This window comes from Heteronotia binoei, chromosome 18, assembly GCF_032191835.1.
Source record: "Heteronotia binoei isolate CCM8104 ecotype False Entrance Well chromosome 18, APGP_CSIRO_Hbin_v1, whole genome shotgun sequence".
In the NCBI taxonomy this organism is placed as follows: Eukaryota; Metazoa; Chordata; class Lepidosauria; order Squamata; family Gekkonidae; genus Heteronotia; species Heteronotia binoei.
In genome coordinates, this window is record NC_083240.1 from 38,595,021 (window position 1) to 38,618,713 (window position 23,693).

The 23,693-nt window shown below is 50.8% G+C and overlaps 1 protein-coding gene across 6 annotated transcripts in view; it reads left to right on the forward strand.

Annotated features, from left to right (window-relative positions):
• LOC132586870 (aldehyde dehydrogenase family 3 member A2-like) overlaps positions 1-23,693 on the forward strand; it is a 57,908-nt gene that overhangs the window by 20,357 nt on the left and 13,858 nt on the right. For all 6 annotated transcript variants that reach the window (XM_060259010.1, XM_060259006.1, XM_060259009.1 and 3 more), the window contains exons 4-7: positions 1,364-1,449; positions 8,855-9,063; positions 18,728-18,845; positions 20,167-20,308. In XM_060259010.1, coding sequence (XP_060114993.1) covers positions 1,364-1,449; positions 8,855-9,063; positions 18,728-18,845; positions 20,167-20,308 — 555 coding nt within the window. The remainder of the gene's footprint in view (positions 1-1,363; positions 1,450-8,854; positions 9,064-18,727; positions 18,846-20,166; positions 20,309-23,693) is intronic.

Sequence of the window (23,693 nt, forward strand, 5' to 3'; positions counted from 1 at the left end):
AGCGCTGGGATTGCACGCAAGCACAGGTGGAAATGGGCAAAACCGAGTTTGCTGAGAGTCTTGGAATACAACCACTAAGAAAGGAAAGGCGGGGCCGGACTTCTTGGTCCTCATAGATGCACGAGGGGTGACATGATAGAGGTTTGCAGGATTATGCATGGGACAGAGAAGGCAGAGAAAGAAGTATTTTTCTCCCCTTCTCACAATACAAGAACTGGTGGGCACTCGATGAAATTGCTGGGTTGGAACGGATCAAAGGAAGGACTTCTTCACCCAACGGGTGGCGGCGGCTACAAGCGTAGACGGTTTCAAGAGGGGATTGGATAAACGTGCAGCAGAGGTCCATCAGGGGCTATTAGCCACAGCGTATTGTTGGAACTCTCTGTCTGGGGCAGCGATGCTCTGTATTCTTGGTGCTTGTGGGAGGCAACAGTGGGAGGGCTTCTAGTGTCCTGGCCCCACTAGAGGACCTCCTGATGGCACCTGGGGTTTTTTTGGCCACTATGTTCCAGTGTTGGATTGGATGGGCCATTGGCCTGATCCAACATGGCTTCTGTTATGTTGCCATGTTCAAAGTTAGCCGAGCAGTACAGGGGGAAATCTCACCCCACTGGAAAACCCTTTCTGGCTTCTGAGATTTCACCAGGGCTGGTGCTTTCAGCCACCTCTCTGCATCCATGAGGTTGGGAATTTGTTTTTGTTTTTGTACCTGCTGGAATGGCCTTGGGTCAGCCATGGCTCTGGCAGAGGTTGTCCTTGAAAGGGCAGCTGCTGGGAGAGCCCTCTCAGCCCCACCCACCTCACAGGATGTCTGTTGTGGGGGAGGGAGATAAAGGAGATTGTGAGCCACTCTGAGATTCGGAGTGGAGGGCGGGATATAAATCCAATGTCGTCGTCATCCTCAAAAGCCAAGGTGCTGCGGAGATTGAATTCTGCTGCGCCCAGTCCCACAAACGGCACCTCTTGGGGAGAGGGAGAGATGGCCTTATATAGGAAAACTTTTGCAAGTTCGCGCACATGTGTAAGCAACCATGATTTTGTTCCAACTCAGAATTTGGGTGCCGTTCCCTTTAGCCCAGGAGCGCAGGGCATGCCCCACTTCTCCATACACACACCATCCCATTTTCCTATATCGCAGGCTGCCTGCGGTAAAGAGTAGCAGCGAGAGTGTCTGCCTCAGGTGGAGGCAGACCAGGGTCCAAATCCTGACACAGCCATCAAGCGGGGTGTTTTTCTTTCCGTCTAACTGACCTCACGGGCTTGACGCGAGGCTGCGGTGGAGGAGAGGGGCGGTCTTGTGCCCAGTGCCCTGAGGGCCAGGCGGAAATGCGGGAGCTGGACATGACCTGCTTGTCTCTTTTAGGGAACGCCGTCGTGATCAAGCCCTCCGAGATCAGCGAACACACCGCCAAGCTCCTCGAGGAGTTGGTCCCACAGTACCTGGACAAGGTAGGCATGGTGGGACATTGTGAAGGCTTCCCCTCTCTGGTCCAGGGCCTCCAGCTGTGACTTTCCCTTTCTCAGGCACAATGCAGAGTTCTTGTTTCCACACAATCCATATTTTGTACCAAACTCTGCAATGGGTATAGATTCTGCAGATTCTGCCTCATTTGTATGGTTTTCACTGCTTTTCATCAGGGGGCAGGGGTGTTGGAGCTTCACCCTGAACAGTAGGAAACCTTAGTCCAGGGGTGTCAAACGTGCGGCCCAGCAGCCAAATCAGGCCCCCGGAGGGCTCCTATCAGGCCCCCGAGCAACTGACTCTTGTCTGCTTCCTTCTCCCTCTCTCTTGCTTCCTTCTGCATCTCAGCTGGCTTTGCTAGGCTTGCTCAATCGCGCAGGAGCTACAGAGCAAAATCTCTATTTTCTCCATTGGCTGAGGCTCCTCCCTCTTCTTGTCCCCCTGGGGACGGAGGGAAAGAGCCAGAGCTTCCTTTGCCCTGTTCCCTGGATCCCATGGGAGAAATACAAAGAAAGCACCTTTAAGACCAACGAGTGCTAATGTTTTAAGCATGTTTTATTTTTAAAAAAATCTTTAGTAGTGTTTGTCTGTGTCCTTTAAAAAGTTTATACCTCTGCTACCTAACCTTAAATAGGTACATTTGGCCTGGCCCAACATGGCCTGACCCAGCCCGACGAGGTCTCATTCATGTCAGATCCGGTCCTCATAACAAACGAGTTCGACTCCTCTGCCTTAGTCAGTGCTGTCTCGGGCTTGTGTTGGCGAGCGCTGCCAACTTTATCTTCCGAACCATCAGGACTGCAATTTTTTGCCCTATTAAAAATGAAACAGAGGCAGCTTGTAACTTTGCTCCCTCTGCTCTTATGAGCATACGAAGCTGCCTTCTACTGAATCAGACCCTCGGTCCATCAAAGTCAGTCTTGTCTACTCAGACCGGCAGCAGCTCTCCAGGGTCTCAAGCTGAGGTTTTTCAGGCCTACTTGCCCTGACCCTTTTTTAGTTGGAGATGCCGGGGATTGAAATTGGGACCTTCTGTTTACCAAGCAGATGCTCTACCACTGAGCCACCATCCCTCCCCTAAACTCTCATGAACACATGACTCTGTCTTCTACTGAATTGGATCATATGAACATATGAAGCAGCCTTCTACTGAATCAGACCCTCAAATCAGGTCCATCAAAGTCAGTATTGTCTTCTCAGACTGGCAGCGGCTCTCCAGGGTCTCAAGCTGAGGTTTTTCACACCTATTTGCCTGGACCCTTTTTAGTTGGAGATGCCGGGGATTGAACCTGGGACCTTCTGCTTACCAAGCAGATGCTCTGCCACTGAGCCACCATCCCTCCCACATATGAAGCTGCCTTATACTGAATCAGATCCTCAGTCCCTCAAAGTCAGTATTGTCTACTCAGATCGGCAGAAGCTCTCCAGGATCTCAAGTTGAAGTTTTTCATGCCTTCTTGCCTGGACCCTTTTGAGTTGGAGATGCCGGGGATTGAACCTGGGACCTTCTGCTTACCAAGCAGATGCTCTACCACTGAGCCACTGTCCCTCCCCTTGTAACATCTAGGCGAACACTGTGCCCCTGCCCATAAAGGTGCTTCCTCCCCACCCGCCTTGCTTACAGGAACCAGCCTCGTGCTTAAATTCCAAACGATAGAAACATGGCAGGGAGTCCCTGTCATCTGGTAACACGAGGCTTCCGGCCTGTTTTAGACCCAGAGGACCAACCTTTTCCACCACTCCGCCCAAGTCATATACAGCAGGCTCGTTACACCAATTATCTTAATACTGCGGTTTGCCAAAGAGGTTTCCAAACCTGGAAAACAACTTGAGGCCCTTCTTGGGCGGCAGTACTAAACCAGCCCTGAAAAATTAAGAACGTAAGAAGAGCCCTGCTGGATCAGACCAGTTGTCTTATCTAGTCCAGCATCCTCTCGCACACAGTGGCCAACCAGTTCCTCCGGAGGGCCAGCAACAGAGCATAGAGGCTGAGGCCTTCATAAGACCATAAGAAGAGCTCTGCTGGATCAGACCAGGGCTCCATGTAGTCCAGCATCCTGTCTCACACAGTGGCCATCCAGTTCCTCTGGAGGGTCAACAACAGGGCACAGAGGTTGAGGCCTTCATCAGAACATCAGAAGAGACCTGCTGGATTAGACCAGGGGTCCATCTAGTTCAGCATCCTCTCCCACACAGTGGCCAACCAGTTCCTCCGGATGGCCAGCAACAGAGCAAAGAGGCCGAGGCCTTCATAAGGACATAAGAAGAGCTCTGCTGGATCAGACCAGGGGTCCACCTAGTCCGGCATCCTGTCTCACGCAGTGGCCAACCGGTTCTTCTGGATGGCCAACAACAAAGCATAAAGGCCAAGGCCTTCCCCGATATCACCTGCTGTGCAGATGTTTATTGCCTCTGACCATGGAGGTTCCCTTCAGTCACCACAGCTAGTTGCCGCTGCTTGACCGCTCCTCCGTGAGTCTGTCTAATCCCCTTTTAAAGCCATCTGTGCCTGTGGCCACCACTGTATTCTCTAGCAGTAAATTCCAGTGCTTTCATTGCTCACTGTGTAAGGAAGCACTTCTGTGCAAACTCCACGTGAGTGTTAAGAGCACCGGTGATGCCCCACAGGATGAGATGGGTGGTCCATCTAGTTGAGTATCCTGTTTTTCCTCAGCAGCTGACCAGATGTCCCAAAAGACCCGCAGAGGCCTAAGCCCACCTCCCATAGCTGCCCCTGGCAACTGGTGTTCGGGGAGACACTGCATCCTAACGTGGAGTTTCCCTTCAGCCAGGGCTTTTTATGGAGCAGGAGCGCCTTTGCATATGAGGCCACACCCCCTGGATGTAGCCAACCCTCCTGGAGCTTCCAGTAGGCCCTGTATGAAGAGCCCTGTAAGGAATTCTAGCAGGACCTCCTTTGCAGGAATTCTAGCAGGACCTCCTTTACATCCAGGACCCCCTGGATGTAGCCAACCCTCCTGGAGCTTCCAGTAGGCCCTGTACGAAGAGCCCTGTAAGGAATTCTAGCAGGGGCTCCTTTGCATATTAGGCCACACACCCCTGATGTAGCCAACCCTCCTGGAGCTTCCAGTAGGCCCTGTACGAAGAGCCCTGTAAGGAATTCTAGCAGGGGCTCCTTTGCATATTAGGCCACACACCCCTGATGTAGCCAACCCTCCTGGAGCTTCCAGTAGGCCCTGTACGAAGAGCCCTGTAAGGAATTCTAGCAGGACCTCCTTTGCCTATTAGGCCACACCCCCTGGATGTAGCCAATCCTCCTGGAGCTTCCAGTAGGCCCTGTACGAAGAGCCCTGTAAGGAATTCTAACAGGGGCTCCTTTGCATATTAGGCCACACACCCCTGATGTAGCCAACCCTCCTGGAGCTTCCAGTAGGCCCTGTACGAAGAGCCCTGTAAGGAATTCTAGCAGGGGCTCCTTTGCATATTAGGCCACACACCCCTGATGTAGCCAACCCTCCTGGAGCTTCAAGTAGGCCCTGTACGAAGGGCCCTGTAAGGAATTCTAGCAGGGCTCCTTTGCATATGAGGCCACACACCCCTGATGTAGCCAATCCTCCTGGAGCTTCCAGTAGGCCCTGTACGAAAAGCCCTGTAAGGAATTCTAGCAGGGGCTCCTTTGCATATTAGGCCACACACCCCTGATGTAGCCAACCCTCCTGGAGCTTACAGTAGGCCCTGTACGAAGAGCCCTGTAAGGAATTCTAGCAGGACCTCCTTTGCATATTAGGCCACACCCCCTGGATGTAGCCAATCCTCCTGGAGCTTCCAGTAGGCCCTGTACGAAGAGCCCTGTAAGGAATTCTAGCAGGGGCTCCTTTGCATATGAGGCCACACACCCCTGATGTAGCCAACCCTCCTGGAGCTTACAGTAGGCCCTGTTCAAAGAGCCCCTGTAAGGAATTCTAGCAGGACCTCCTTTGCCTATTAGGCCACACCCCCTGGATGTAGCCAATCCTCCTGGAGCTTCCAGTAGGCCCTGTACGAAGAGCCCTGTAAGGAATTCTAGCAGGGGCTCCTTTGCATATGAGGCCACACACCCCTGATGTAGCCAATCCTCCTGGAGCTTCCAGTAGGCCCTGTACGAAGAGCCCTGTAAGGAATTCTAGCAGGGGCTCCTTTGCATATTAGGCCACACACCCCTGATGTAGCCAACCCTCCTGGAGCTTACAGTAGGCCCTGTACGAAGAGCCCTGTAAGGAATTCTAGCAGGACCTCCTTTGCATATTAGGCCACACCCCCTGGATGTAGCCAATCCTCCTGGAGCTTCCAGTAGGCCCTGTACGAAGAGCCCTGTAAGGAATTCTAGCAGGGGCTCCTTTGCATATGAGGCCACACACCCCTGATGCAGCCAACCCTCCTGGAGCTTACAGTAGGCCCTGTTCAAAGAGCCCTGTAAGGAATTCTAGCAGGACCTCCTTTGCCTATTAGGCCACACCCCCTGGATGTAGCCAATCCTCCTGGAGCTTCCAGTAGGCCCTGTACGAAGAGCCCTGTAAGGAATTCTAGCAGGGGCTCCTTTGCATATTAGGCCACACACCCCTGATGTAGCCAATCCTCCTGGAGCTTCCAGTAGGCCCTGTACGAAGAGCCCTGTAAGGAATTCTAGCAGGGGCTCCTTTGCATATTAGGCCACACACCACTGATGTAGCCAACCCTCCTGGAGCTTACAGCAGGCCCTGTTCAAAGAGCCCTGTAAGGAATTCTAGCAGGGGCTCCTTTGCATATTAGGACACACACCCCTGATGTAGCCAACCCTCCTGGAGCTTACAGCAGGCCCTGTACGAAGAGCCCTGTAAGGAATTCTAGTAGGACCTCCTTTGCATATTAGGCCACACCCCCTGGATGTAGCCAATCCTCTTGGAGCTTCCAGTAGGCCCTGTACGAAGAGCCCTGTAAGGAATTCTAGCAGGGGCTCCTTTGCATATTAGGCCACACACCCCTGATGTAGCCAACCCTCCTGGAGCTTACAGCAGGCCCTGTACGAAGAGCCCTGTAAGGAATTCTAGCAGGACCTTTTCATATTAGGCCACACCCCCTGGATGTAGCCAATCCTCCTGGAGCTTCCAGTAGGCCCTGTACGAAGAGCCCTGTAAGGAATTCTAGCAGGGGCTCCTTTGCATATTAGGCCACACACCCCTGATGTAGCCAATCCTCCTGGAGCTTCCAGTAGGCCCTGTACGAAGAGCCCTGTAAGGAATTCTAGCAGGGGCTCCTTTGCATATTAGGCCACACACCCCTGATGTAGCCAGCCCTCCTGGAGCTTCCAGTAGGCCCTTTACGAAGAGCCCTGTAAGGAATTCTAGCAGGGGCTCCTTTGCATATTAGGCCACACACCCCTGATGTAGCCAATCCTCCTGGAGCTTCCAGTAGGCCCTGTACGAAGAGCCCTGTAAGGAATTCTAGCAGGGGCTCCTTTGCATATTAGGCCACACACCCCTGATGTAGCCAACCCTCCTGGAGCTTCCAGTAGGCCCTGTACGAAGCGTCCTGTAAGGAATTCTAGCAGGGGCTCCTTTGCATATTAGGCCACACACCCCGGATGTAGCCAATCCTGGAGCTTCCAGTAGGCCCTGTACGAAGAGCCCTGTAAGGAATTCTAGCAGGACCTCCTTTGCCTATTAGGCCACACCCCCCTGATGTAGCCAACCCTCCTGGAGCTTACAGTAGGCCCTGTACGAAGAGCCCTGTAAGCTCCAGGAGGATTGGCTACATCAGAGAGGTGTGGCCTAATATGCTAAAGAGTTCCTGCTACAAAAAAAGCCCTGCCTTCAGACATCGTTGCTAATGGCCGTTGATAGCCCTAGCAGTGAATTTAGCTCCAGCGTGCTTGTGACTTGAGAGCCATCTAAGCTAGCGGCTGTCGCTACCTCCTGTGTCTGTCAGTTCCGCAGACGAATAACCTGTTGCAGTGTGAAGATGTCTTTTCTTTCATCCATTTGGCGTCTGCTCCCCATCAGCTCCCTTGGAAGTCCTCCTCCCCCTAAGTGTTTTGGGCACTTCTCTTTCCATCTCATGCCCTATTTGGAAGCCTTTCTGACACCCCAATATTTCTCCCCCCCCAGTTTGTGTCTTTATTTTTTTCCTGAACTGAAAAGCCTCGAAGCATTCATCCTTTCCTGGGTGCTGGTTTGGGCTTCCCTTTTTCAAGCCTTCGGTAGCTGTGTGATTTCCCTTTTTGAGATGAGCGGAATGGTACAGAGCCCACCCTGGGCTCCTTGCCAGGTTCTTCCATTCAGGTGTCCTGTGTGCCTTTGGTTGGTTCGAGCAGAAACTGAGCTTGGGCATGAAGAGAGAGGAGCCAGCTCGGATCTAGCAAACGCACCCAAGGTCTGCTTGCCAAAGCCCGTTCAGGAGGCAGGTCTCAGAAGCAAAACCACCCGAGCTGCTCCTGTGGTTTTCATTGTGAGACCTGCCTACGGAGCGGGTTTCGGCAAGCAGACCTTGGGTGCGTTTGCTAGATCTAAGATGTTAGCTGCTTGGGCAGACGATCACGTGGGAGCACTTCAATGGAGACGACACAACCGCAGCCTGAGCCCAGAAACAGCACTGCTGCCGATAACGGTCCCCAGGCCAGATGTTCTCTGGTGTTACCCAGGGCACATCTCCACTGAGGCTATTAACCCTCTGTCATCTGCTTATCCAGCGACTGATATCTTGCCCGTGCCCCACCCGGAAAGAACGCTGCTGCTGGTGGATTAGTCTTAACAGCAGCAGCCTTCCCCACTGTTTTTCCTCCCTTTTCAGCATCTTATTATTCCCAGACAGTCTGCCCCAGGATATGGAGCATCGCTGAAACAAAAACAGATCTGTAACAGCAGCATGAGGGTGGTCTGAGGTTTAGGCGAAGACCTGAGGTCTTGTTGGATCAGACACCAAATATTACCAGTTTGGTGTAGTGGTTAAGTGCACGGACTCTAATCTGGGAGAACCGGGTTTGATTCCCCACTCCTTCACTTGCAGCTGCTGGAAGGGCCTTGGGTCAGCCATAGCTCTGGCAGAGGTTGTCCTTGAAAGGGCAGCTTCTGGGAGAGTGACTGTTGTGGGGGGAGAAGATATGGGAGATTGTAAGCTGCTCTGAGACTCTGATTCAGAGAGAAGGGTGGGTGGGGCATAAATCTACAGTCTTCTTTTTCTTCTTCTACCTTCTCTGCTTTTGTGACCTCTTAGCAGATACCCTCAGTGTGGCCTGGACTATGACAGGGGTTTCCAGACTTCTGGGTGCACTTAAGAGTCGGTTGCTTTATTTCTTGGGATCCCGTAAATCCCTTCCCAATCCCAAGATTTTCAAAAGTGTGAAAGACGGGTTTGTGTTTTCTGTTCCTGCCGGGTCCGAGCTGCCTGTCGACTTTCCTCCTGCGTTGCTCCCCCCAGGACTTGTACCCAGTTATCAACGGAGGGGTGCCTGAGACAACGGAGGTGCTGAAACAGAAGTTCGACCACATCATCTACACGGGCAGCAGCCCCGTGGGCAAAATCGTCATGGCGGCTGCCGCCAAGCACCTCACCCCCGTCACCCTTGAGCTGGGTGGAAAGAGCCCCTGTTACATTGACAAAGACTGCGACATCGACGTCGCTTGCAGGTGAGGCAACCGGCATTGGGGACAGTCCTGCTGGGCCAGACCTATCGAGGCTACTGGAGGGCCAGTTGGGTGTCGTGGTGAAGTGCGCGGACTCTGATCTGGGAGAACCGGGTTTGATTCCCCATTTCTCCACTTGCACCTACTGATGTGACCTTGAGTCGGCCACAGGTTCTCACAGAGCTGTTCCTCCAAAGAGCAGTTTCCGTAAGAGCTCTCTCAGCCCCAGCTTACTCACGGGGTGTCTGTTGTGGGGAGGGGAAGGGAAAGAAGATTTGTAAGCCACTTTGAGACTCCTTGGGCTAGCGAAGGGCATAAGAACATAAGAGAAATTATGTTGGCTCAGGCCAGTGGCCCATCCAGTCCAACATTCTGTGGTACACAGTGGCCAAAAAAACCTCCAGGTGCCATCAGGAGGTCCATAAGAACATAAGAGAAACCATGTTGGCTCAGGCCAATGGCCCATCCAGTCCAACACTCTGTGACACACAGTGGCCAAAAAACACCCCCAGGTGCCATCAGGAGGTCCATAAGAACATAAGAGAAGCCATGTTGGATCAGGCCAGTGACCCATCCAGTCCAACACTCCGTGTCACACAGTGGCCAAAAAACCCCCCCAGGTCCCATCAGGAGGTCCATAAGAACATAAGAGAAGCCATGTTGGATCAGGCCAGTGACCCATCCAGTCCAACACTCCGTGTCACACAGTGGCCAAAAAACCCCCCCAGGTGCCATCAGGAGGTCCATAAGAACATAAGAGAAGCCATGTTGGATCAGGCCAATGGCCCATCCAGTCCAACACTCCGTGTCACACAGTGGCCAAAAAACCCCCGAGGTGCCATCAGGAGGTCCATGAGTGGGGCCAGCACACTAGAAGCCCTCCCACTTCGCACCCGCCCCCCCAAGCACCCAGAATACAGAGCATCACTGCCCCAGACAGTTCCAATGATAAGCTGTGGCTAATAGCCACTGATGGACCTCTGCTCCATGTATTTATCCAATCTCCTCTTGAAGCTGGTATACATCCAATCTCTTCCTCCTCCTTCCTTCCTGTTTCCCGCAGTAGTCAGCTGCGTGCCCTAGAAAGCTCCAAGCAGGGTGTTGAGGCTAAAACCCATCCAGGCTGTTGTCCTCCCCAGCAGCCGGTGCACAGAGGGAGGCTGCCAATCCAGCCCCATCCAAAAAGATATAAAATGGGTCATATTTTTCAGAAGAGAAAGACAGATATAAGATCTGCCAGTACGGTCCTCCTCCTCGGCATTTGTCATTGGCTCCCTTGCTCCCTGATTATCATAACAACTGACAGGTATCTTGCCACTAATTTGTGATGCCAGGACACCGATTGGACGCTTTCAAAAAGGCTAAACCTGCATCGGGCGATTCACAATGATCGGACAGAAGAGGTCTAATTGTAAGGTTCCACACTGCCTCCTAAAAGTTGCAGTAGAGTAAGACTTGGGCTGCCGATTCAAGGTACTGAGGTAGACAGCCTGTGAACCCCGAGGTCCCATTTAGCCACCGTCACCAATGGCCACCGATCAGCCTCCCCTTTGACCAGGTGAGAGAGCCAGTTTGGTGTAGTGGTAAGCGTGTGAACTCTTATCCGGGAGAACCGGGTTTGATTCCCCACTCCTCCACTTGCACCTTCTGGAATGGCCTTGGGTCAGCCATAGCTCTGGCAAAGGTTGTCCTTGAAATGGCAACTGTTGGGAGAGCCCTCTCAGCCCCACCCACCTCACAGGGTGTCTGTTGTGGGGGAGGAAGATAAAGGATATTGTAAGCCGCTCTGCGTCTCTGATTCAGAGAGAAGGGCAGGGTATAAATCTGCAATACTTCTTCTTCCTTTTAAAGCCAGCTAGGCACGTGGCCGCAGATGCATCCGGTGGCCTTGAGTTCCCATGTTTCCCGGGAAGAAGCAATGCCTTTCAAATGCGTTGCCCACCAGCTTCGTGTCCCCCCCCCGCCATGTCTAATGTTAGAGGAGAGGGAGGAAAAGCTCGCTGGCCCCTTTTTCCAGACAACATAACCTTTTAAGATAAAGATTTATATCCTGCCTTCCACTCCGAAGAGTCTCAGAGTGGCTCACAATCTCCTTTACCTTCCTCCCCCACAACAGACACCCTGTGAGGTGGGTGGAGCTGAGAGGACTCTCACAGCAGCTGCCCTTTCAAGGACAACCTCTGCCAGAGCTATGGCTGACCCAAGGCCATTCCAGCGGCTGCAGGTGGAGGAGTGGGGAATCAAACCCGGTTCTCCCAGATAAGAGTCCACACACTTAACCACTACACCAAACTGGCTCTCTTTCTCAACCTCTACACCGTAACCCTACAGTTATCTGGGTTTTTTTAAACGGAAAAGACCCAAACTGTAATATATGTAAATATGGTTGCAGCTGGTGTGGCCATGTTAATCTACGTCTGACTAATACAAGATGGAAGTCCAGTGACACTTTGAAGACTATTATTTATTATTAACTAATTAAATTGTGTTTTTAAACTGCCCTCCCCTGTGGAACAAGGCTCTGGGCGGTGTACGTCCATTAAAACAATTACATCATGAATTCACAATTAAAACAACAAAAGTTTGTAATTTACGTTGGTGCAACAATATGAGCCTATAACCAATAAGATGGCGATAAACTGCCAGAAAAAAACTGCCTTGTGGGTGGGAGTGGAGGAGTAGGTAAAGCAGGACTGCCAGACCAAACGGAAGCCATTGCTGAGCTCAACCAAACATCTGGTGGAATATATCTGCCTTCCAGGCCCTGAAGAACTGCATTCAATCCAGAGCTTCTTTTGTAGCAGGAACTCCTTTGTGTACTAAGCCACATCCTTCTGATGTAGCCAATCCTTCAAGAGCTTACAGTAGGCCCTGGAAGAAGAGCCCTGGAAGCTCTTGGAGGACTAGCTATATCTGGGGTGGGGCGTGGCCTAATATGCAAAGGAGTTCCTGCTACCAAAAAAGCCCTGATTCTATCCATGCACGGCACAGATGTTGTTTGGCAGAGAGTTCCATCAGATTGGAGCCCTGGCTCTGGCAAAAGACAACATTGATTTCCATCTGAGCTTTCATGAGTGATAGCACGTGACTCAAGAAAGCTTGGTGCGGAGGTCCATCAGTGGCTATTAGCCACAGCGTATTGATGGAACTCTCTGTCTGGGGCAGTGATGCTTTGTATTCTTGGGGCTTGGGGGGGGCACAGCGGGAGGGCTTCTAGTGTCCTGGCACCATTGGTGGACCTCCTGATGGCGCCTGTTTGTTTTTGGCCACTTTGTGACAGAGTGTTGGATTGCATGGGCCACTGGCCTGATCCAACATGGCTTCTCTTATGTCTGGGTCAAGTGATGCTCTGTATTCTTGGTGCTTGGGGGGGTACAGTGGGAGGGCTTCTAGTGTCCTGGCTTCACTGATAGACCTCGTGATGGCACCTGGGTTTTTTTGGCCACTGTGTGACATAGAGTGTTGAACTGGATGGGCCACTGGCCTGATCCAACATGGCTTCTCTTATGTTCTTATGTCTGAGGCAGTGATGCTCTGTATTCTTGGTGGGGCAACAGTGGGAGGGCTTCTAGTGTCCTGGCCCCACTGATGAACCTCTTGGTGGCACCTGGGTTTTTTGACCACTATGTGACCCAGAGTATTGGACTGGATAGGCCACTGGCCTGATCCAATGTGGCTTCTCTTATGTTCTTATGTCTGGGTCAAGTGATGCTCTGTGTTCTTGGTGCTTGGGGGGGGGGGGTACAGTGGGAAGGCTTCTAGTATCCTGGCCCCACTGATGGACCTCCTGATGGCACCTGGGTTTTTTTGGCCACTGTGTGACACAGAGTGTTGAACTGGATGGACCACTGGCCTGATCCAACATGGCTTCTCTTATGTTCTTATGTCTGGGGCAGTGATGCTCTGTATTCTTGGTGGGGCAACAGTGGGAGGGCTTCTAGTGTCCTGGCCCCACTGATGAACCTCTTGGTGGCACCTGGGTTTTTTGACCACTATGTGACCCAGAATGTTGGACTGGATAGGCCACTGGCCTGATACAGTGTGGCTTCTCTTATGTTGTACAGAAAGAAATGTTAGTCCTTAAGGTGCAGCTGGACCTTTTTTACAGTATAAAGCAGCCCCGCAGTATCCTTTTTGGTTTCCTTTCTGTACTTTGTAAGAAGGTCTGAGTGGGCGAGCAGGTGCTTCTGGAAGCAGGGCACAACGGGCGATAGCTCTGCCCCCTCTGGTTTGCTCCCAACAATCCAGAGGTATACTGCCCTGACACATGGAGGTTCCATTTGGTGTATTGGTTAAGTGTGTGGACTCTTATCTGGGAGAACCAGGTTTGATTCCCCACTCCTCCACTTGCACCTGCTGGCATGGCCTTGGGTCAGCCATAGCTCTGGCAGAGGTTGTCCTTGAAAGGGCAGGTGCTGTGAGAGTCTTCTCAGCCCCACCCACCTCACAGGGTGTCTGTTGTGGAGAGAGGGAGATAAAAGAGATTGTGAGCCGCTCTGAGACTCTTGAGTGGAGGGAGGGCAGAATATAAATCCAATGTCTTCATTTAGGTATCACGGTTAACGATAGATTCAGCCTCCATGTCTGGCCCTTTAAAGACCATTGGAGACAATGTTGCATAGGGGTTCCCATTTTCATCTGGTGCAGTCAAGGTGAAGGGGGGGTCTCGCAGTAAACCCAGAAGGGGAACGTCTTCCAAGAAGATATTGGATTTGTACCCCACCCTGCACTCTGAGAGTCTCAGAGCGGCTCACAATCTCATTTACCTTCCTCCCCCACAACAGACACCCTTTTAGGTGGGTGGGGCTGAGAGGGCTTTCACAGCAGCTGCCCTTTCAAGGACAACCTCTGCAGAGCTATGGCTGACCCAAGGCCATGCTAGCAGCTGCAAGTGGAGGAGTGGGGAATCAAACCCGGTTCTCCCAGATAAGAGTCTGCACACTTAACCACTACACCAAACTGGCTCTCAGGGTGGTGTACGCCCATAAAAACAATTACATCATGCATTCACAATTAAAATAACGAGGTTCGTAATTTACATTGGTGCAACAATATGAGCTTATTACCAATAAGATGGCGACAGCTTCTCTTTGTTTTAAGTGAACTGCCATTCCTGTGTCCCAGGAGTTGAGCTGCTCTCCAACCTACAGTTTTGTACTCTAGATATGCTTTTTGCTAAGCAGAAGGGAGCGGGATGCAAATCTGATGATGAGGAAGAAGTTATTGGATTTATATCCCATCCTCCATTCCAAATCTCAGAGTCTCCGAGTGGCTTACAATCTCGTTCCCCCACAACAGACACCTTGTGAGGTGGGTGTGGCTGAAAAAACTCTCCCAGAAGCTGCCCTTTCAAGGACAACCTCTGCCAGAGCTATGGCTGACCCAAGGCCATTCTAGCAGCTGCAAGTGGAGGAGTGGGGAATCAAACCCGGTTCTCCCAGATAAGAGTCTGCACACTTAACCACTACACCAAACTGGCTCTCTCACCTGGTCAAAGGGGGAGAGGCTGATCGGTGGCCGTTGGTGGGGAGGGATGGTGGCTCAGTGGTAAAGCATCTGCTTGGGAAGCAGAAGGTCCCAGGTTCAATCCCTGGCATCTTCAAAAAAGGGTCCAGGCAAATAGGTGTGAAAAACCTCAGCTTGAGACCCTGGAGAGCCGCTGCCAGTCTGAGAAGACAATACTGACTTTGATGGACCAAGGGTCTGATTCAGTATAAGGCAGCTTCATATGTTCATATGGTGACAGTGGCTAAATGGGACCTCCCAGATAAGAGTCCACACACTTAACCACTACACCAAATTGGAAACGGCTGGTGCTTGCACGGGACCTTTCCTTTTCCTAGCTGTGTTAGTCTGTTGCTGCAAAACAATAGAGTCCAGTAGCATATTTTTCCAATCCCATAGAACTGGGATCCCCAACACCAATCCGTGGCCTGTTAGCAATCAGGCTGTGAGTTGTATAATTATTTCACTATATATTACAATGTAGTTGTGATAAGAATAAGAAGAAAACATTGGATTTATATCCTGCCCTCCACTCTGAATTTCAGAATCTCAGAGCAGCTCACAATCTCCTTTACCTTCCTCCCCCACAACAGACACCTTGTGAGGTGGGTGGGGCTGAGAGAGCTCTCCCAGAAGCTGCCCTTTCAAGGACAACCTCTACGAAAGCGATGACTGACCCAAAGCTGTTCCAGCAGCTGCAAGTGGAGGAGGTGCGGGGAATTGAACCTGGTTCTCCCAGAGAAGAGTCCGCCACTGCACCAAACTGGCTCTCTGCCATTCGTGCTTTGCGGTTCTCAGTTGTGGAAGCTGTTGTTGTGGGGTCAGGGAGCACCAGCTGCCTCGGTCAGCTGAGACCCTCTCAGGGTGAGGGGCTCTCAGTCTGTGACTTAGCCAGTGGGAGAGTGAGGAGTCCCCCCCCCCCCCGTTCCCATTAGCAGCTCTGCTGTGAAGCTAGATCTGGCTCTACAGACGGAAAGTCTGCTCTCCTCTGTAGAACCAGCTGCGGCCCCCTCTGGAGCGCCAGAGATCCCTCTGCCCTCTTGCATCTGGGGTTCACATCCAGGTTGAATTAGTGCAGTGTCACTCGTGAGCAGGGGGGGCCAGAGGGGCTGTTTTCTGCACCAAGCCCATGGGTGCACCGCACCCCCCCCCCTGTCCTCCTGGGTCAGGGCAGCTTCCTTGGCTAGCCTCTCTGTCGTTCCCTCTGGCCAGAGCCAAAAGAGGAAGAAGATATCGGATTTATATCCTGCCCTCCACTCCGAAGAGTCTCAGAATGGCTCACAATCTCCTTTACTTTCCTCCCCCACAACAGACACCCTGTGAGGTGGATGGGGCTGAGAGGACTCACACAGCAGCTGCCCTTCCAAGGACAGCGTCTCAGAGCGGCTCACAATCTCCTTTCCCTTCGTCCCCCACAACAGACACCCTGTGAGGTGGGTGGGGCTGGAGAGGCTCTCTCAGCAGCTGCCCTTTCAAAAACAACAAGAAGAAGATGATATTGGATTTATATCCCGCCCTCCACTCCAAAGAGTCTCAGAACGGCTCACAATCTCCTTTCCCTCCCCCCCCCCACAACAGACACCCTGTGAGGTAGATGAAGATATTGGATTTATATCCCGCCCTCCACTCCGAAGAGTCTCAGAGCAGCTCACAATCTCCTTTCCCTTCGTCCCCCACAACAGACACCCTGTGAGGTGGGTGGGGCTGAGAGAGCTCTCACAGCAGCTGCCCTTTCAAGGACAACCTCTGCCAGAGCTATGGCTGACCCAAGGCCATTCTAGCAGGTGCAAGTGGAGGAGTGGGGAATCAAACCTGGTTCTCCCAGATAAGAGTCCGCACATTTAACCTCTACCCTAAACTGGAGGAGGGTGCAGGTAGAATCCTGGCCTGAAATCCTTTCGAAGCACATCACAGACCTTTCTGTTTTATTGAGGCATTTTGGGCCTCCTCCCAGCTAGAGCTCTCAAGGCAGAGCGCGAGTTTCCCCCGCATTATTAAAGAGCAGACCAACCAATAATTTTGGGATGCGAGGCAGTTGCAGGAGTAGCTCTTCAAAAAGAAACTTGGTAATAATGGGATGTGGCAAATAAAATGCAAGTAAAAAAGAAGCAAACCTGGCAGCAGATAAAGGACGATCGGTCAGATGGGAGCAGTTCGAAGATGTCTCTGTGGGCCAGAGGCTGGGTTTTTTAGCAGCCAGGGACAAGCATTTGCGGGAGATAAGCTGCCAAGTGAGCTGGGAGTGGGGCCCCCAAAAGGTTAAGTTTGGCAGGACGCAATACTTGAAGCCAGACTTTTCCTCTTACTTATTTGCAGGCCTCAGATTCAGCAGGAGCTCATAGGAGCACAGCTCCTGAATCTTTCTGAGGGTTCCCTCTCCACTTACCTTGTCCATTGGATAGGAGGTGCAGCTGCATAACAATCCCTGGATGAGCTCCACCACCGATTTTTCTACAAAATGACCCCTGCTTATTTGTGTGAAAGAATTGTTGGGAAGATGTTATGGTATATAACCCAATCTGGTCAGATCTGAGAAACTAAGCAAGGTCAGTACGTGTGGAAGGGAGACCACCAAGGAAGGCTCTGCAGAGGAAGACAGTAGCTAACCACCTCTGCTTCTCACTTGCCTTTTGAAAACCCCTTGCTGAGGTTTCCATTCATCAGCTTTTTTTTTTTTTGCAGCAACTCCTTTGCATATTAGGCCACACCCCCTTGATGTAGCCAATCCTTCTGGAGCTTACATGGCTCTTCGTACAGGGCCTACTGTAAGCTCCAGGAGGATTGGCTACATCAGGGGGTGTGGCCTAATATGCAAAGGAATTACTGCTGCAAAAAAAAAAAGCCCTGGTCAGCTGCAACTTGACAGCATTTTTTATACACACACAGAGTTATGTTCTGTAGACCACTACGGAAGCCTTTGCAGGGGAAGGCAATAGCAAACCACTGGCATTTCTGTCTTGCCTTCGAAAGCCTCTTGCTGAGTAGGATCGCTCTCCATACATCGGCTGCAACATGTAAATAGTTTATTTTTTCACGTATGTATGGCAACAAAGAGTAGAGACATCACCCTGCCCCTAGAGACATCAAAGCGATGGTATTCCCAGTAGTAATGTATGACTGAGAGAGCTGGACCATAAGGAAGGCCAAGCGCAGAAGAATAGATGCTTTCAAGCTGTGGTGCTGGAGAAGACTCTCGAGAGTTCCTTGGACTGCAAGAAGATCAAATCAGTCGGTCCTAAGGGAAATCAGCCCAGACTGTTCCCTGGAAGGTCAGATGCTGCAGCTGAATCTCACATACTTTGGCCACCAAATGAGAAGGGAGCACTCACTGGAGAAGACTCTTGAGAGTCCCTTGGACTGCAAGAAGATCAAATCAGTCGGTCCTAAGGGAAATCACCTCTGAAAGTTCCCTGGAAGGTCAGATGTTGAAGCTGAAGCTCACATGCTTTAGCCACCAAATGAGAAGGGAGCACTCCCTGGAGAAGACCCTGATGAAAGACAGAAGGCCAAAGAAGAAGGGGATGGCAGAAGGTGAGATGGCTGGACAGAGTTACTGATGTAACTAACACGAATTTGATCAGACTTCAGATGATAGTGGAAGACAGGACTTGGCGTGACTTGGTCCATGGGGTCGCAAAGAGTTGGACTCGACTGTGTGACCGAGCAACAAAAACTGCAACAAAGATAACATGCAAGTGAGTTAGCAACAAATAGAATAGTAGTATATAAACATGTTTGTCTACATTAGGAACCATCCACAGATCTAGGACCAAAATAAAAATTAATAAAATGCTATTTAAATGTACACAGCGTCCTCGAAAATAGAGCGGTTGGGATGGTGAGAAGGGGGGGGGGGAAGCGGTTTAAAAGAAAAATGGAGGGAGGGAGGAATATGTAATTCATAAATCATCCTGAGATACTTTCTCCTTTAAATTGAATCAAAAGAGAAAAAAATCGATGCAAGAAGACAAAAAAAAAAAAGATCTAGCTGCATGTATAGGCACAGAGAGAACACAGATAATATGAAGGCGTGAAAAACACAAATGTGATTACCGTTTCTTTCCTTTCGGCCGGTTTTTCTGCAGAAGCTGAGTTCCCGACGTCATAGCCAGTCTGCTTACAGACTCTAATCCTCTTTCTGTTTCCTTGTGTTCTCCTTCAGACGGGTCGCGTGGGGGAAGTATATGAACTGTGGCCAGACCTGCATTGCTCCCGACTACGTCCTGTGCGACCCATCCATCCAAGGCCGAGTAGTGGAGGGCGTAAAAAAGGCCGTGGCGGTGAGTGTTGGTTCAGCAGGCCATTTTTCAGCACCCGCGGGCGCCTGCGCTGAAAAGGCTGGCTGGTCTGCGCCCTTTTGGCAGATTCCTTGCTGGGGCTGGGTCGTAAAATCACAACTTTGATGTAGTGTCTTTGGGGAGGCGAAAAGCTGCGTGAAGACAGCCATTTGTGACAGTCATTAGGAGTGCAAGCTTGGTGTATAGCGAGCCAAATAAATACCCCAAAAATGCCAAAATAGCCCCCAAAATAAATACCCCCCCAAAAAATAAATCAAAATAGCCATGCCCAACTAAAAGCTGATATTATTCGGCTTTTATTGGGCACAGCTAAATGCCTTCAGTTCGCTCTCAGAGTCACGCCACTGCAGGCACAACTCAGCAAGTCAAATTCTCCGTTATATCTTCTGGGGACGGTCCCTGTAGTATAATATATAATGGAGCTGAATAAATATTTTTCACAGTTTTTCCCAAAGTTTCCCAGATCTGTACCTGAATTACCAATTCGATGCCGATACTGGTATTCAGCAATATTTAGAAGTACTGATATTTTTTCAGTCCAAAAGACCCAAATTGTTTTTAAAAATTATTATTATTATTTATTTTGCAAACCCCTAGTAGCCATCTTGGTGTCCTCTCAGAGTCCAATCCAATCCAAATACCTTTATTGGCATAGAAATAAAAAGTACAGCATAGCAAATTTACATGGAGTTTCAGCGATAAAAACCTGTCAAACATCAAGAAGGGGAGCTACTGTTTTGCTCCCTGATTGTTATGGCTGCCAAAAGGTGCTTTGCAACCAGGCTTGTGATATGGGAACATTGGTCAGATAGTAGAAAAAAACCCTAACTTTGCTTCAGGGAAGTTCTCTCAGAGTCATTGGTGGTGGCCCTGGCCAGTGATGGGGCAGCTGCTTGGCCTATGGACAGCCCTGGCGCAGCCCTCCCCATCTCTGGTGAAAGGCTCTCAGGAAAACAGGAGTTGGAAAAGCTGTTTCTGCTGCCACTCCTCCTCGGGGGGCGGGCCTCAGAGGACACCTGCCAGTCAAAGGAGACAACGCTGTTCTCCCTAAACCTATATTGTCAAGGACCAGCCAACTGCAGATCTCATCACGGCATTTAGCATCAGGGCCAATGCACTAGGTGCAGATAAATCACTTTTAAGGCAACCCCCTCTTTCTCGGCCTGGCCTACCCCACAGGGTTGTTGTGAGGGAGAATGCCCCATTTCAACCATCGTCCTGCGCTCCTCGGAGGGAAGGCAAGTTACAAACATGATTTGATGAGAGTGCTGATTCCCAGTGACTGTCGTTTCTTCCGTCGCAGGAGTATTACGGCGAGGAAATAAAGGAGTCCCCAGACTACGAAAGGATAGTGAACAAGCGGCACTTCAAGAGAATCATGGGGCTGCTGGAAGGGCAGAAGGTTGCTTACGGCGGGGAAGCAGATGAAGCCAACTGCTATATAGGTAGGGCCGGACCCAGCGTGGGCGCACCCTGGATCGCGAGCGGCATCCTGGCTGGCTGGAAGAAGCAGTCTTGGGTGGTTTCGGAGAGGGCATTTTGTGTGCGTGGGGGGAGGAGAAATGGAAGGAAGGGGAGAGGCGGAAGCGCCCTGGAGAGAAACAGCATCGTGGAGTCTCCTGTGTCGACACACCGTCTGAGCTGCACTTTGGAGGGGGGACAACAGCAGTGTTTGCACCAGCCATGAACTTCAACCCTGCTGAGCCAATGAACAAATAATCTGCGGGATCGCCGGTTCTGGAATCTGTCTTGTGATGCCCTTTTGTCAGGGCGGTGCCAGAAACATCTGGCAGCCGTCAGCTGAGCTATTAAAGAGGCTTTAGTTTTGTTTCTTTTTTGCCTGGCAAATAGGCTTGAAGGAGGCGCCCTCCGGTGGTGAGAGCACAGCACAAAGCTGTTAACTTGATTTATTTAAAACATTTTTTACGCTGCCTTCCCTCCCAACTCAGGGTCCCCAAGGTGGTGACTGTTAAAACACTGAGACATTAAAAAGCCAGTTTGGTGTAGTGATTAAGTGTGTGGATTCTTATCTGGGAGAACCGGGTTTGATTCCCCACTCCTTCACTTGCACCTGCTGGCATGGCCTTGGGTCAGCCGTAGCTCTGGCAGAGGTTGTCCTTGAAAGGGCAGCTGCTGTGAGAGCCCTCTCCAGCCCCACCCACCTCACAGGGTGTCTGTTGTGGGGGAGGAAGGGAAAGGAGATTGTGAGCCGCTCTGAGACTCTTCAGAGTGGAGGGCGGGATATAAATCCAATATCTTCATCTACCTCACAGAGTGTCTGTTGCGGGGGAGGAAGGGAAAGGAGATTGTGAGCCGCTCTGAGACTCTTCGGAGTGGAGGGCGGGATATAAATCCAATATCTTCATCTACCTCACAGGGTGTCTGTTGTGGGGGAGGAAGGGAAAGGAGATTGTGAGCTGCTCTGAGACTCTTCGGAGTGGAGGGCAGGATATAAATCCAATATCTTCATCTACCTCACAGGGTGTCTGTTGTGGGGGAGGAAGGTAAAGGAGACTGTGAGCCGTTCTGAAACTCTTCAGAGTGGAGGGCGGGATATAAATCCAATATCTTCATCTACCTCACAGGGTGTCTGTTGTGGGGGAGGAAGGTAAAGGAGATTAAGAGCCTCTCTGAGACTCTGTCCTTGAAAGAGCAGCTGCTGTGAGAGCCCTCTCCAGCCCCACCCACCTTACAGGGTGTCTGTTGTGGGGTGGGGGGAAGGTAAAGGAGATTATGACAGCTCTCTCTGAAATTTGGAGTGGAGGGCGGGATATAAATCCAATATCATCATCATCATCTTACAATACATATATATAACACCCAATGCAATGCATTATATTTTGTATTATATACAAGTATCGTTCTTCAAAAATACAAATATTTAAAACAATTTAACATGATAACACATAAAAATTGTATAAATGTTTTTCAGTCCTCAGTCCTTTTGACTGAGAGGAAGGTTTATCATTTAAATTAAATTGGGGTCCCCCCAAAACCGTAGGCAGTTGTGTGGGTCCCCTCAGTTGAGAGAAAGGGCCTGTCGCAGGGACACCTGAGGCAGGTGACCACAGCAGCCACGGAGGTTGCACCAGAACGAACCATTGAAGAGTTTTGCGGGCGCTTTAGGGCGCCAGTTGTTGCCACCCTGGGCCACTTTTACACAACAAAGACGTTGTGTGAAAATTTCATGCTGGAGACAACTGTGTAAAGAGGACAGTATTATGTGTGTGTGAGAGAGGGAACGTTTTCATGCCCTCCCTGAAAATAACAGGTGGCCCAGGCTGCAGGGGCAGAGAGTTCTAGTGGCGAGGCCTAGAAGTGTGAGACGTTAAGATTTATTTGTTTCATTGACGTTATCTATCATCCGCCTTTCTCACTTGGACTCAAGGCAGATTACACGGAGTGAGTCCACGCTGTCTGGAGACTCTGATGTAAATTTGCTCAGATTGACAAGAGAAAATGCCCAACCACAATACTTCCTTGATCTCCTGTGCCATGTCGAATCCAGCAGAATTCTTCCTCTCAGGCTCGCATTCACTTGCATGTAATATAAAATCTCTTGTGTGTGGAAACAGTTGGTCACAGTTTGAGAATTTATACAGTATATTCCCTAGATAGGTTATCTGCCAGAGATTTCTGTGCTTTTGCATAGGTGTGAATGCTTGGAAGAAAGATGTTTTGCTCCATTTCAAGTTCACTGTGGCCAGCATAAGGACTTTAGGAGAGCGTGACTGGCAAAGACAGATCTACTGATGCTCCCAGGGATAAGCAGCAGTCCCCTATCATTGCATTGTTTGGAGGGCAGCTAGAATGATTAAAGGGCTGGAACACTTTCCCTATGAAGAAAGGTTAAAGTACTTAGGGCTCTTTAGCTTGGAGAAACGTCGACTGCGGGGTGACATGATAGAGGTTTACAAGATTCGCATGGGCTGGAGAAGGCAGAGAAAGAAGTACTTTTCTCCCTTTCTCACAGGACAAGAACTTGTGGGCACTCAATGAAATTTCTGAGCAGTTGGGTTAAAACGGATAAAAGGCCTATTTCACCCAAAGGGTGATTAACACATGGAATTCACTGCCACAGGAGGTGATGGCGGCTACAAGCATAGACAGCTTCAAGAGGGGAATGGATAAGCATATGGAGCAGAGGTCCATCATTGGCTATGAGCCACAGGTTAGCGTTGAAACTCTCTGTCTGGAGCAGTGATGCTCTGTATTCTTGGTGCTTGGGGGGGCAACAGTGAGAGGGCTTCCAGTGTCCTGGCCTCACTGACCTCCTGATGGCACCTTGTTTTTTTGGCCACTGTGTGACATAAGAGAAGCCATGTTGGATCAGGCCAACAGCCCATCCAGTCCAACACTCTGTGTCACACAGTGGCAAAAAATGTTATATACACACACACACTGTGGCTAATAGCCACTGGTGGACCTGTGCTCCATATTTTTATCTAAACCCCTCTTGAAGGTGGCTATACTTGTGGCTGCCACCACCTCCTGTGGCAGTGAATTCCACATGTTAATCACCCTTTGGGTGAAGAAGTACTTCCTTTTATTCGTTTTAACCTGTCTGCTCAGCAATTTCATCGAATGCCCACGAGATCTTCTTCGTGGTCTCTGTGCATCACACCAATGGGAGAGGCGCCGGCGCCGACCCTGATCGGTAAACTTCAAAAGCTGCGGATTTCCGCCTCTCCGCCCCCGCGCGCATGCGCAAACCCCCCCCCCTTGCGCATGCTCGCCGGGACGGGAGCGGACATCCCGCCAGTTCTCTTCTGACCGCCGCGCTGATCGGTTGATCTTTTCGCTACGGTCGGTGAACTTCGTTGGACTTTG